The following is a 12,772-nucleotide window of genomic DNA, read 5'->3' on the forward strand; positions in this document are numbered from 1 at the left end:
AGTCAGTCTCAGTCTCTGCCACCACCCCCTCTCAAAACTAGGCAGAAATTTGTAAGCACAATGCCCCAATATCCTAAGGGGAAAATGTCAATGCTACACTGTGTATGTTAGGTAAATGACAGGCATGTTTAACTTAAAATACTCCCAATTATCAGGCACATCATATGTTGAGGTGTATGTATGCACGCATATATCTCAATTATATACTATGTGAGCTTATCATATATAATATACATAATCTTCTACTGGCCCTGCACCCTTACTATGGTCCCAATGGCCATCATGCTTTGTGAAGATGACGTCACTGCCCCCCACCTGACCTTCCACTTGGTGACCCTGCTTGACAGCCTTTACTATCCATTCAACAGCCAGGGTAGCCCTGGTAAACACTCAGCCAGACACCTCCCGCCTCTGTACAACTTCCCATAAGGCTGCATCAGATAGACACACAGCAACCTGAAGTCACGTGTAACTCACCGGGGCTGCCTCTTGAACCTGTCTGGAACCACGCCTGTGCCCTCCATTCTAGCTCTCCCGGCCTCCTGAGCAAGACCTTGGAGGGAGGCACTGTTGGCTGGAAGGTCCATCACTCGGATCACCAGCTCATGAAGTGAACCTTGAAGCCCAGCTCCCATGTCCCACATTTTATCCCTGTCCCCGAATGATTTTTCTCCTTGGCACTAGATATTACTCAATACTCCACGTTCGTATTTATTCGTCAACCTCGTCTAGTCTCACCCTCAAAAGTGCCAGCCCTTCCCATCCAGAGCTTTGGGTAATTTTACTCACTCCCATACCTTGTACCCCCAGCACCTGGAACAGTTCTGAATACAGCCGAAGTTGTTGTTGAAGGACAGGCCGGTAGCTCCAAAGGGAACAGGGGAGGGGGGCAAGTGTTCCCCTCTGGGTCACAGTTGCTGCCTCAGTGAATAAGTGTCTGTTCAGAGGTCTGGTGTGTCTCCTGAGAGGAAAGCTGCCCAATGCAAAATAAGATTAGGTGTGATTGTTATTCTCACCACAGAGCCAGCCAAGCCTTGGAAGAGCCAGCCTGCCTGGTGCCCAGCACCCACAGGAGCAGACACGCAGAGCCACACCCTCCAAGCTGCAGGTCACTGGGGACAAACACCTGGTCTTGAAGGAACCCGTGCCAGGAGACGAGGCCAGCTGACAGCAAGGTCTGAGGAACACGGAAGCCATCTGCCACATGGCGCGTTCGGCATGCCAGGCTGCACGGGAGCATGCCACGGCCCTAACAGCAGGCAGCCCATCAGTTCAGACAGTGTTGGCTCATTTGGCAACAAACACAGGCTTGATTTTTCTGAGGTCACAAGATCTCCACTGCCAATCAGGCGACCAGCTGTCACCGCCCAGTGGTGTCGGACCCCACTTTAAAGCCCTGCGTGCCACCACCGCCTTCAGACTCGTCACTTTCAAGTCGTTCTCAAGGTGCCAAGCTTTGTGTAGGGGTTCTTCATTGTACCAGGGGGAGCGGGCATGGGCTGCCAGACAGCCTGGGTGGATTAGAACTATTGAAGTGATGTGGGGGCTGGACTGTCTGAGGGTGGAAGGTGGTCACTTCCTTCTCCTCCCGGTGGTCACCAGAGTCTGCACAGCAGGCATTCTGAGCCTCCTCCACCCTCTGGGCTATGGGTCACTGCTCCTGGGGTTCTCCCAGTGGTAACAGCCGAGGGAGGGTGAGGGTAACTGTGGCTTTAGTGCATGCTGTTTTGGGAAGTCCCCGACTTCATCCCTGGTCTGGAGGACTGGGCAAGGCCAATGGCTGTCCACCAGGTAGAGACCAGAAAGGGCCATCGATCTGCCGAGTTGATTAGACCGGCTCCTCTCAGGCCCCTAGGACAGGGAGCCCCAGGCGTTCTCAGCCAGCGCAACCCAGACACCAGCAGATGGACAGTGTGGCTGGAAATCCACTTAAGACAAACAATAAGGGGCCTTCTCCAGCGGTTTGACGGGGGCTTCCAAGAGAAACAAACCCAGAGCTGCTCCCCCAGCTGTTCCCCAGCTGTTCCCACAGGGAAAGCCCCAGAGAATTGTGTCCAGAGGCTAAGGAGACCTGGAATTCTCTCCTCTCCGGCTTACCACGGGCCCTCAACCCCCATGGAAAATAGCAAAACTCTGTGTGTGTGTGTGTGTGTGTGTGTGTGTGTGTGTGTGTGTGTGTGTGTGTAAGGGAAGTGCTGCATCCAACAGATAGTGGACTGGGCAATCTTCCCTCAGCTTAAAGGGGAGAATTTAGGCTCCACCTTCAACTCCAGGTGCCAGGGAAGCGGCCTTCCCGGCCCTTCCAGGAATGCACAGCCAGCTGGGGGAAGGAACTTTCCCCACTTCCGATTCCAATTAAGTGAGGGTGGCCGTTACCGCAGGGCGGGGAGGCTGGTTTCCCAGCACTGTGGGTCCCCGGTCACAGCTCTCAGCCCAGGGACTGTTGGGGACTGAGTGACCATGTGTGTAGGGGTGATCTCTGGTTAAGCTAAAGGGTAACGTGGACATGTACGAAGAGGACACTTAGAAACAGGCTGTCACGGGGACAGGAATCCAAGGGAAGACGGGGCTTGCCTTCCCGTGGGGAAGGAGATGAAGGAGAGGGGAGGAGCAGGAGAAGACAGGGGAGGAGAGGGGAGGGGAAGGGAAGGGAGGGGAGAGCAGGGGTGAGGAGAGGGAGACAGGATGCTCGGGCAGGGACAGGAGGTGGGAGAGTGACTGAAGCGGGAGAAGAAGGGAAGAAAGTGACCGGAATGAGCGAGGAGGGAGGAGAGGAGGAAAGGGGAGGGGCAGAGATGAAAGCGGGGGAGGGCAGAGGGAGGTGGGGGAGTGAGAAGGGATGGTGAGTAAGTGGGAGGAGAACCTAGGTGAGGAAGGGTGAGACTAGGATGAGGAAGAGGGAAGGGGAGAGGAGGGAGGGAAAGGAGGGAGGGAGGAGGCAGGGGAAGAAAGAAAGGGGTGAGAAAGAGAGGTAGAGGAAGGTGGCAGAGGAGCAGGAGGGGCGGAGAGGGGGGGGAGAGAGCGGAGAGCCGGGGAAACAGGAATAATGGGGGAAAGGCTGGGAGGGAGGAGGCCGGGATGAGAAGGGGAGGCGGAGAAAGGGAATGGGAGAGGGGAAAGGAGACCGAGTGAGTGAGGAGGGGGAGAGGCGGGAGGGAGGAGCCCTGGTGAGAAAGGAGGAGGATGGACAAAGGGGAGGGGTTGAAGAAGGGACGGGAGGGGAGGGAGGGGAGGGAGGGGCGGGAAGGGCGGGGCGGGCCGGCGCCGTGGGAGGAGGGGCGTGCGGAGGCCGCGAGCTGCCGGCTCTGGTTGGCTGGCCGCCCCCGCCCCTCCCCCGCCCCTCCCCCCGCCCCCGCCCTCCCGGCGCGGTGGCCGCGGAGAGAAAGTAAGGTGAAAAAAGTCCAAGTGCAGCTGCGGGCGCGATGGGGGCCGGCTCCTCCAGCTACCGGCCCAAGGCCATCTACCTGGACATCGATGGACGCATCCAGAAGGTACCCCGCCCCTCCCCTGCGGCCTCCGTGAGCCCTCGTAAGCGCAGGTGTCCCCACTGCAGGCTCCGAGCCCACGGACGGAACTGATCCTGGCGGCCCGCCGTGCGCGCAGGGCCCCCGGGAGGCTCGGCGGCCGGCCGGTGCAGACCCGCGGGGCAGGTCCCAGGTGGATGGCGACAGTCGCGGCGCGGGGGGGGGGGGTCGGGGGGGGTCCTGCCGCTGCGTCCTGTGGCCTCGCAGGGACTGAGAGATCCGCTTTCGGCTCTGCTGTCCACTGCCCTCCCAACCAACTTGAGCCACGAAGGAGAGGGCTTCGCCACGGACCCCTTTTGTCCGTGGCCCCTCCCCTTCTAAAGACCCTTCTTTGGGCACAGAGCGCCCTTGACTTCTGTTGATACTGATAAAGGGACAATAGCTAAGCTCGGGGGTGGAGGGCGCACGGGGGGGGGGGGGTGTCTCATTAGCTCCCCCTAAAGTGCTTGTGGAAAAGCCCATTGTGAGGAAATTACTCCTGGACCTCAGCTGGACATCTCAGGGAAGCCGGGCAGCTTGCTGTAGACCCGGCCAAGGAAGGCAAGGAGGGATGCCTGATGGATGGGGCCTCTGTTCTCAGGTGTGTCCTCTTGGCTGGTTGGCTTCATCAGTAAGAGAAACCTACCCTCCGCCCTCAGCCTGATGCTGGAAAAATGGGAAGTACCATCCCTCTCCTAGGTGGCCCCTTTGAATAGGCGGAGTGACTTGGGATGGGCTGGGAAGCAAGCGTCAGTGGTCAGCCTCTTGAGCAGGATGGGCAGGTGCAGGTTCAGATGCAGGACCAGCGAGATCCCAGTTCCTGACTGCTGGAGCACAGCTCCTGAGATGTAACGACCCTCCTCTTCCTCCCTGAGGAAGGAAGGGCTCTACTGGGTGCCTTCCTGCTACAGCCCATTTGAGCACACAAACACGTGCACATGGGCACATGCAGGCATAAACTCCACACAGCCAAATGTGTGCATGCATGTGTATACAATGTGTATACAAAGCACATATCTGTACACATGCATTTTTTTTCTCTCTACCCCACCAAATGAGGATTTTGTTGTTGTTTCTTTAGATTTTGGTGCAAGGGATGGAACCCTGGGCTTTATGCATGCCAGGCAGACACTGTTATTAAGCTACATTGCTGGCCTTCTTTTATCCCTTTAAAGAGGAAAGATGAGGTGTCACCTGGCCAGCGGTGGCAGGTTCTTCCTCAAATCTCCCCACAGGTCCTCAAAGAGCAGCTTGGCAACCAGTGGAAAGTAGAAGAAAGGGTTAGGAGGGCCCAAGTAAGTTCTGGGTCTGGCAGGCTGGTCTGTCACTGTGGGTAAGCTGGGCTTTCCCAGTGGACATACCTGAAGTTGAGTGACCTCTAGAAAGGTCACCCACAAGCCAACCCTAGGGTGGGTGGAGGCAGGCACCTGCGCTAGGCTAGAAGGTCATGGCTTTGGGTGGAGGCAGACCTGATGTTGAGTTCTCTGGCTGGCATCCTCGTCTGTGAAGGGATCACCAGATCTGCTTTATAGACTGTAATGAGAAGTAAATGAGAGATATAAACAGTGCCTGGAACATCGCAGAACACAAGAGGCATTATTCTCTCTGTCTCTGCCTACTCATAAACATCCTTGCATTCACACCACGGGGCAGAGGCTGGTGGGGCAAGGGGGCCTCCACCCTGCTGATGCGGTCAGCCCATCACTGATCCTGGGCACCCTGTCATTAGCACCAGGTGCTGAGGTGAACCTTTAGCCTGGTGAGAACCAGGCCTTCGGGTTTCCTGGTGTGTGTGTTCACATCTCGGGCTCCACGCCCTGAAGCCCTGCGCCCATCCACCCGGCTGAGACCTGTACACTAGCCCGGAGTATTTCCTCTTCCCAGGCACTGGGCATATCTGAAAGTTCCCGGCATGCAGTCATTTCTGGTTTGCATTTATCCATTTCATCTCCTCTTCATGGGAGGTCAAGGAACAAACCACTATTACTTCCCAGGAAAAGGCTTGGGCCCTGGGGATGAGATAAGGCATTTGTCGATTTCTGCCACGGCAGTCATCACTCTTGGTGAGGGGCTTGCCCATGACTCCTGTGTTATCTCAGCCCTTTATCCCTCTTGCTACCAACTCCTGGCCATCTCAGCTTCAGGCCGACATGGGAGGGGACCGCATTGCTAACACTGGCGTTGGCTGGTATTAGGGAAAAGAACCTCTTGTTCTTACCAGGGTGGGAGTCGAAGGCACTGGAGAAGCAGTTTGGCCCCTGCTCGGTGCTGCCTTTTGTGCACAGAGACAATTCCAAGTGCACACAATTCCAAGTGCACACAATTCCAAGTGCACACAATTCCAAGTGCACACAATTCCAAGTGCACACAATTCCAAGTGCACACAATACCCGGCTTTCTCTAATGGGAATGGCAGTGAGAATCTGGGGGATCCTGGCTTCTATCTCTGGGACATTTCATGTAGAAGATCAGAGGGCTCAGGGGGGCTTGTCCTCCCAAACCCTATGGAAAACCTGTAGGGCCCCTGGTAGGACCCCACGTGTCCCCAGGGTCCCACTCTTCAGGACCTCCACTTCCCATCTCTGCTTTGGTTAGTTGCCTCAACGTGTGTCTGTTTGCTCAGCTCTTCGGTGGGGATAAGAATGGGCTTGCTGTTGTGAGGCTTAGACAGATGAGGTCGATCAGGTAGCCAGTGAGCCACACACTAAAGCTGGATGCTAGAGGCTAGGGGCCAGCATGACCGAGATGATGCCGAGGCATGTCGTCAGCCTGTGTGAGCAATCACAGCCCTTCTGGTCTGGGGATGGGAAACTCACCAATGGTAGGTACCCTAAGTTATTTCCCGCTGGCTGAGATGTGACAGAGGGCCATGGTGGGGTCTGTGGATTGGCTTCCTTCCTCTGTGATGGTAGGGAAGGCTCCCATCCTGCAGACCTGGAAGCCTTTAGGACAGACTGGGTTAGAATTTTCCCAATGGCCAAGGGGCAGTGTTGCCTGTCCAGCCACGTCTCTATATTCTTGCCCCGTGGTTCCTCAACTTGCCAGGATGCGCATATGGGGACCAGGAGGTCCTCAAGTAGGCCATTAAAGAAGCAGGGAGTTGGGAGATGGATCTGCTCTCTAGGAACTCAGTCCCCTCCATCTTTACTCTGAGGACCTTCCTATGTCCTTTCATGGCTTATTCACTGGAGGCAGCGGGGGGGGGGTGAGTCGTGCCCCCAGACCTTAGTCCTTGGTCCTTTATCTTATCTATGGGGGAGGAGAGCTCTGAGCTTACCCACTTAGGGATGACCAGCATGAGACATTCATATTGGGGAGCCAGAGGGTCCCTGCCTGGTAGCTCAGCCCTGCCTGGGTTTGCAGACTTGTAAGGAAAGCATAAAAAGCCTTCCAGGCCTCCAGCCAACCAGCCTTGGGTTGATTGAAAAGCCAGTAGCTGGGTAAGGGGGAAGCCTGGGAGCCTTTGTTGGAGCCTGGCCCTGGTCTAGTAAGCGCCTCCCCTCAGCCACTCATCTAAACTGCCTGTGGCTTTGTCCCAGCCCATCTCCACAGCTGGAACCCAGGTCTTACTATGGAAACAGGCACTTGAGTTTTGCTGAGCTGTTTCTGTTCTAAATGGGAAAAGCCACGGGGCACAGCAGCATGAGGAAGCTAGCTGGTCAGTGTCCCTGTTTGAAATGGTTTGTCTCTGTGGATGTGGCTGCCCGGCCTTGATTCTGTTGGAATCCAGAGCTCAAGGTACCCAGGCCTGCTTGGGACTTCTCACCACACTCCTGGGCTCCACCCAGCCTGGTCCTATTGTGCCTTTGTGGACCTGGCAGACTCTGACCTGCTGTCTCCACTTTGAGGATGTCCTCTCCGGTCTAGCCCTCTGCACTGAGGGTCCTCAGCCCTGCATGCCCTGCTCGGTTGCTCACTGGGACTGTGGCTCCCTTCTCTCTGCTTCTCTGGCATCCTTTGCCCTGCCTGTGCCTTTTACAGCTGCCCAAGGCCCTCAAGAACTCCGTCTTCTTTCCTAGCCTGTTCCTCCATCTCTTCAATGGTTCCACCTTCTACTGTTTGAAGAATGCTCCTGCCTCAGCCTTGTCCTGTGATGAGCATGGCGCCTCCTACAGTGTCCTCTGGTTCAATGGCCTTGTCCTGCCCTAGAATAGTCTGTCTTGCCCTTTCACTTTGGAACAGTTGGGCCTGCCCATCCAGACACACAGTGGCTATACTGCCTCTGTGGGGCCTCCTCCCACTCATAGCCACATGCTTCTTATGGCCAGACGATCTGGTTCCGTCCTGTGGGTTCTGGCTCCGCTGCCCTCTCCCTCCTCAGAGCAGGTTCAGCGGCTCCCCTTGGCTGCCTTCAGCAGTTCCAGAACAATCCATTTGTCTTCCCATGATACGTTTATAACTTAGACTCTTTAAATAAATATGGGCCTGGCTCCCTGAGTGCAGTGAGCTAGAAGAAAGGGGAGTCCTCATCCTCCAGGGGCCCAGTGTGGAGCTAGGGAGGAAGGAATGGGGAGCAGGGGCCATTTGAATGCCAACTCTGTGTCCATCCTGGCCAATGGCCTGAGATAGCTTCTGGGTCTCTGCCAGGATCAGAGCTTGTTGTGAAGATAAGCAAGATCACCCCAACTTTCAGTTTCTTTCAAAATAAGCAAGCCACTGTTAAGGGCCTGATAGGACACCACAGTGGGAGTATCCTAAGAGGACCTTAGGGGGTCGCTGAGGAATCAGGGAGTAGGCCCCGGCCCCTCCTCCTGTGCCCAGCTTTGAGCTGAGGTTCCTCTTAAACCAGCCATTCCCAGTGACCCTTGACCTGGAAGGGATGCTGTAGGCTTGATCCCAGCTTGACACTGTCTCGAAGTGACTGCTGATGGCCTGCAGTCCTTTGGAAACATTGGTACCGCCCCCAGACACAGAGACAGCTCTGCTCTTGGAGGACGCAGAACGGTGTCCCTGGTCCCTTGCAGTGTTTGATTCTGCCCTTGCTGCCTGGAAGATGGTGGCCTGGCTTGGTTGCTGTTGCTGTGATGAGCACCATGACCCAAAGCAGCCTGGGGAGGAAAGGGTTCATTTGGTTTCTGCTTTGGGTCCCAGTCCGTCACTGAGGGAGGTCCGTCATAGCAGGAACTGAAGCAGAAAACTAGGGAGAAATGCAGCTTACTGGTTCACCTCCCCTGCCTCATGCTCTTCTGCCTTCTGAGAGAGCCGGGATTAAAGGCATGCACCGTCACACACCGCTCTGCCACTTCCCTATACAAGCCAGGCCCATCTGCCCCGGCGTCACTGCCCACGGTGGGCTGGACCCTCCTCCCGCGTCAATCAACAATCAGGACCACTCCCCATAGACACGGCTGCAGGCCAGTATGATCTGGCTGTCCCTTGAGACTCCCTCTTCCCAGGTGACCCTTGGTTGTGTCAGGTTGACAGTCACTCACCAGGCAAGATGTGAAAGTCACTTCCTTCTCCGGAGAAGTGGGGAGGTGGTGGCATTCCCACAGAGGGACTCTGCAGAGGCTGGCGACTCATGGGGCAGCTGGGCACCTGGGAAACTCAGTGGTGTCCAGCTGCTCCTTAGGCCAGGGTGGCCTCGTTCCTCAATACCTTTCACACCCCAGACCTGACAGCTTTGTGGTCCCAGAAGAAGCTGTGGCCGGTGCCACCTTGCTACTCATCTTTATAATTCTCCCACATCCACTCAGTCTGACCCAAAGCAGCCGTGAACAGGAAGACAGGACCATCTCTGACTTACAGGAGCTACTACACCTATTGGGACTAACTCATGCTCGGAGCCAAGGGGCTGGAGACCTCACCAGAGTGCATTGGGAGTGAGGGCCCGTCTGGCCGCAGAAATGTATAGAACACAGCTCTCGTCATTGGGGGAGTCCAGCAAGGGCACAGGGAGAGCATGGAGTCCAGGCAGTTCCGTGGAACTGACATGCAAATGAGAGATGATGTGGGCACCGTCTCAGTGCCAACAATGGGAGCGCCTCAGGGCATCCCAGCTGGACTCTGCTCATACGGCTTTACTACCTGAGTGGCAGGCATGCCCCATGGCCTCTCGTTTCATGGAAAAAGCCCCCTCCCATTCAGTCACCAGACTACCAGTAACCTAGCAAGCCACACCCCTGATCGATGAAGTGTGTGGGGGGGGGAGACGCGTCTTTGATAAGGAAGACTGACTGAGTCACCAGGGAAGCACCTCCTTGCAGGGTCCTTGTCTGGACGGACTGCTTTTGTATTGCCTCATTTCAAGGCCTGCCCTGAGCACAGGACTCCAGCTTCCCAGGAGTCCAGCTGCAGCCTGGTAATTCCATCCACAGAAAACACAGTCTGTGACCTGACTGATACTAGGGCCTGAGATGTGACTATGACTTCTGATAGCCCACAGCATCGTGCCTCCTGCCTTGTAGATTACCCTGAGTGCAGGCAGCTGGTGCTCACATTGGAGGCACAGGGCACAGGGAGTGTGCAGTAGCATGTAGCCCCTCCCTCTCACCCTGCACACCTCTACACCTCTTCTCCAGTCACACACTGGGAACATTTGTCCCAAACAGAAACTTCCTGTTGCTATTTTTTTTTTTTTTGCCCTTTAGACTGGCTATCTAATTTTTAAAATTGTGATAAACTATATGTAACATGGTTAAATGCACAGCTCAGCAACTCTAAGATAGCTCACGTGCCGAGTAGCCAGCACGTCCATTCTCTACTAGCACTTTCTCTAGCAGAAAGGAAGCTTGGTGGTCTCCGTTAAACACGGACTCTCCACCTTCTCCTGGCTTAGGTTCCCTCTTCTGACATCCAGTCTCCATGAATTTAGCCACAGTTGGGATCTCATCCAGGTGAATCTTGCAGTATGTGTCCTTTTCTTGGCTTCTTTCACTTGGCACAGTGTCCTGCCGGGCTATGGTGGGTGTCAAGACTACCTTCCTCTTTAGGGCTAAGTAGTGTCCACCACATAGATAGACCACAGTGTGCCAGTGTCTCCCATTGGAGCAGACAGTCAGGGGCCCTACCTGGTGGTCTCCAGCCTCTTGTTAGACCCACATTTGCTTCCTAGTACACACAGGGTCAGCCTGGGACTTACATATGGAGAAGGCCCTGCAGTGCGTTGGATGGGAGGGTAGATGTGGCTCTGACGACACACGGCCCATCCCCTGGCACTCTGACGTCACAGTTGAGAGCACAGACAGAGATGTTCCTTTACCTTTTTTGCTGTGCGGCTTTGCTGGACACATTTTGCCCTCTCGGTGTCTTAGAATCTCCATCGGTGGGGGAACAGAAGAAAAGGGAACCGTCTGTCCGTGCTTTGGGGACATTAGACGTGCTTGCTTGTTCTCATGGCTGGCCCTCGGAAGGTGTATCTAAGTGTCCCTATTTTTACTTGTTTATTATTTGTTTATCCGTGCCATACATTTAAGGAGATCCAGTCTCCATGCCTGGTTGAGAGCAACCCCTGTCTGTCATCTCACTCTGGGTTGGTGAGTGGCCCTGGTATCCCTTTTGCTCCCACAACAGACCACGTGTCCAGATTCGCTCTGGGGAATGAAGGATCTTTCAATGCTGCTCTGCCAGGGGCTTTTGGTTCAGTAATGCCTGTCCTGGCTTAGCCACAGTCCCCTCTGCTCTACTCCATTGGTGGCTGGGTGGCCATAAGGGTCTCTTACTCTGCTTGAGGGGAGGACAGCTCGGCCATAGGCTCGGGTGGAACAAAACACACCTTGGCTCCCTGGCTGTGGGTTTCGGTTTCGTTCCTTTGTGTGGCAGACTGAAAGCGTTGCCCGGCTGAGTGACGACTCCAAAGGCCAAGCCAGCCTGGCCATGAAAGGGCCTGTGTGGAAGGTTTGGGAAAGCAAGAGCCCACCTGTGGAGTGGGGGAGGTTGGAAGGTCTGTGTCGCCCAGGACTCTGGCACGTGGACAGGCTACTCGCTCCTCCAAGGTGATTTGAGCTGACAGTCTAGAAGTCACCAGAACAAGTGTCCGGGTGTAGCCACCTGGGCCTGTTTGCAGTCAGGCAGCCAGTTGCATATAGCTGATTTTACTTATTTATTTATTTAATAAAGAGATCATTGATGGTAACCAGTCCCTCAAGCTGTCTCCCATGACGTCTTTCTCCACAGAGTCTTTTCAAACTTCTCTAGCCTCACACCCAGCCAGAAAGGTGGCCCTTGGCATTACTGCCTGGGGAGCTTCAGTCTTTCCACCTGGAACTCACATTCCTAATGAGCCATGGCCCGGAAGGCTGGGTTTCAGGACGCAGTTCCAGCCCGCTGCCTGGAGCGGTGTCGTGCGGGTCTTGCAGGGCTCCGTTAAGCTTAAGCTGTGATTAAAGGCTCAACATCAGCGATTGTGTGTGCTTGGACATATCTTAGACTGCTGTGAGAGCCGAGGGCATCACTGCTGCTAACTGACAGGAAAGCCGCAGCTTAGTGCCGGTGACTGTGGATCCAGCCAGTGACCACGCTGCCACCGGGAGTCTGTATTAATTACCTTTCTGTTGCTGTGATAAAACACCATGACCAAGGCAACTTATACAAAGCAGGGTTTATTTGACTTACAGTTCCAGGGAGCTGAGAGTCCATTATGGAGGTGAGGCGTAGAGGCAAGCAGCAGACATGGTGGCAGGAACCAGACGCTGAGCGATCACAAAGGAGAGACACAAACTCGGAGTCGTGTAGGGCCCTAAACTTTAAAAGTCACGCCGTTGACGTAACTCCTCCAGCAAAGTCATACCCCCTAAGTCTCCCCACGCAGCTCCACTACCTGGGGACCAAGTGTTCCAACACCCAAGACTGTGCATGACTATCTTATTGAAACCACCACAGAGTCTATGGGACAAGTTCCCCTCTGGGCCCCATGTCTAGGCTGAGCCCCATGAAGCCAGTGTGAGAGGTGATGTCTGTACCATCATGGCCAGGGCCAATGGAGTAGTTCGGGGACTCGGGTGCAGGGAGGGGCCCCGAGAGGCAGCGCAGGTGGATCGGTTCCTTATTGACTGCTGTGACAGAACACAGCCGCTTAGAGGAGAAGAGGGCTTGTCTTAGCTCACTGTTTCAGAGGGGTCACAGTTTGTCAAGCTGGGGAAGTTGTGAGGCCGGCGTGGTGGTCAGGAGCAGAGACAGCACATTTCATCCACACACAGGAAACAGAAAGAGACAGGAAATGGGGCCAAGCCACAAAAACCTCAAAGCCCACCCTGGTGACACACTTCCTCCAGCAAGGCTCCGCCCCCTAATGGTTCCATAACCTTCCTAAACAGCACCACCCATCAAGG

General features: G+C 55.2%; 1 protein-coding gene across 2 annotated transcripts in view; it reads left to right on the forward strand.

Annotated features, from left to right (window-relative positions):
- Window positions 1-3,276: 3,276 nt before the first annotated feature.
- Pde9a (phosphodiesterase 9A) overlaps window positions 3,277-12,772 on the forward strand; it is a 95,083-nt gene continuing 85,587 nt past the window's right edge. For both annotated transcript variants that reach the window (XM_028885059.2, XM_028885060.2), the window contains exon 1: window positions 3,277-3,491. In XM_028885059.2, the coding sequence (XP_028740892.1) occupies window positions 3,423-3,491 (69 nt within the window). In that variant the 5' untranslated portion in view covers window positions 3,277-3,422. The remainder of the gene's footprint in view (window positions 3,492-12,772) is intronic.

Source organism: Peromyscus leucopus, chromosome 16_21 (assembly GCF_004664715.2).
Source record: "Peromyscus leucopus breed LL Stock chromosome 16_21, UCI_PerLeu_2.1, whole genome shotgun sequence".
NCBI lineage: Eukaryota > Metazoa > Chordata > Mammalia > Rodentia > Cricetidae > Peromyscus > Peromyscus leucopus.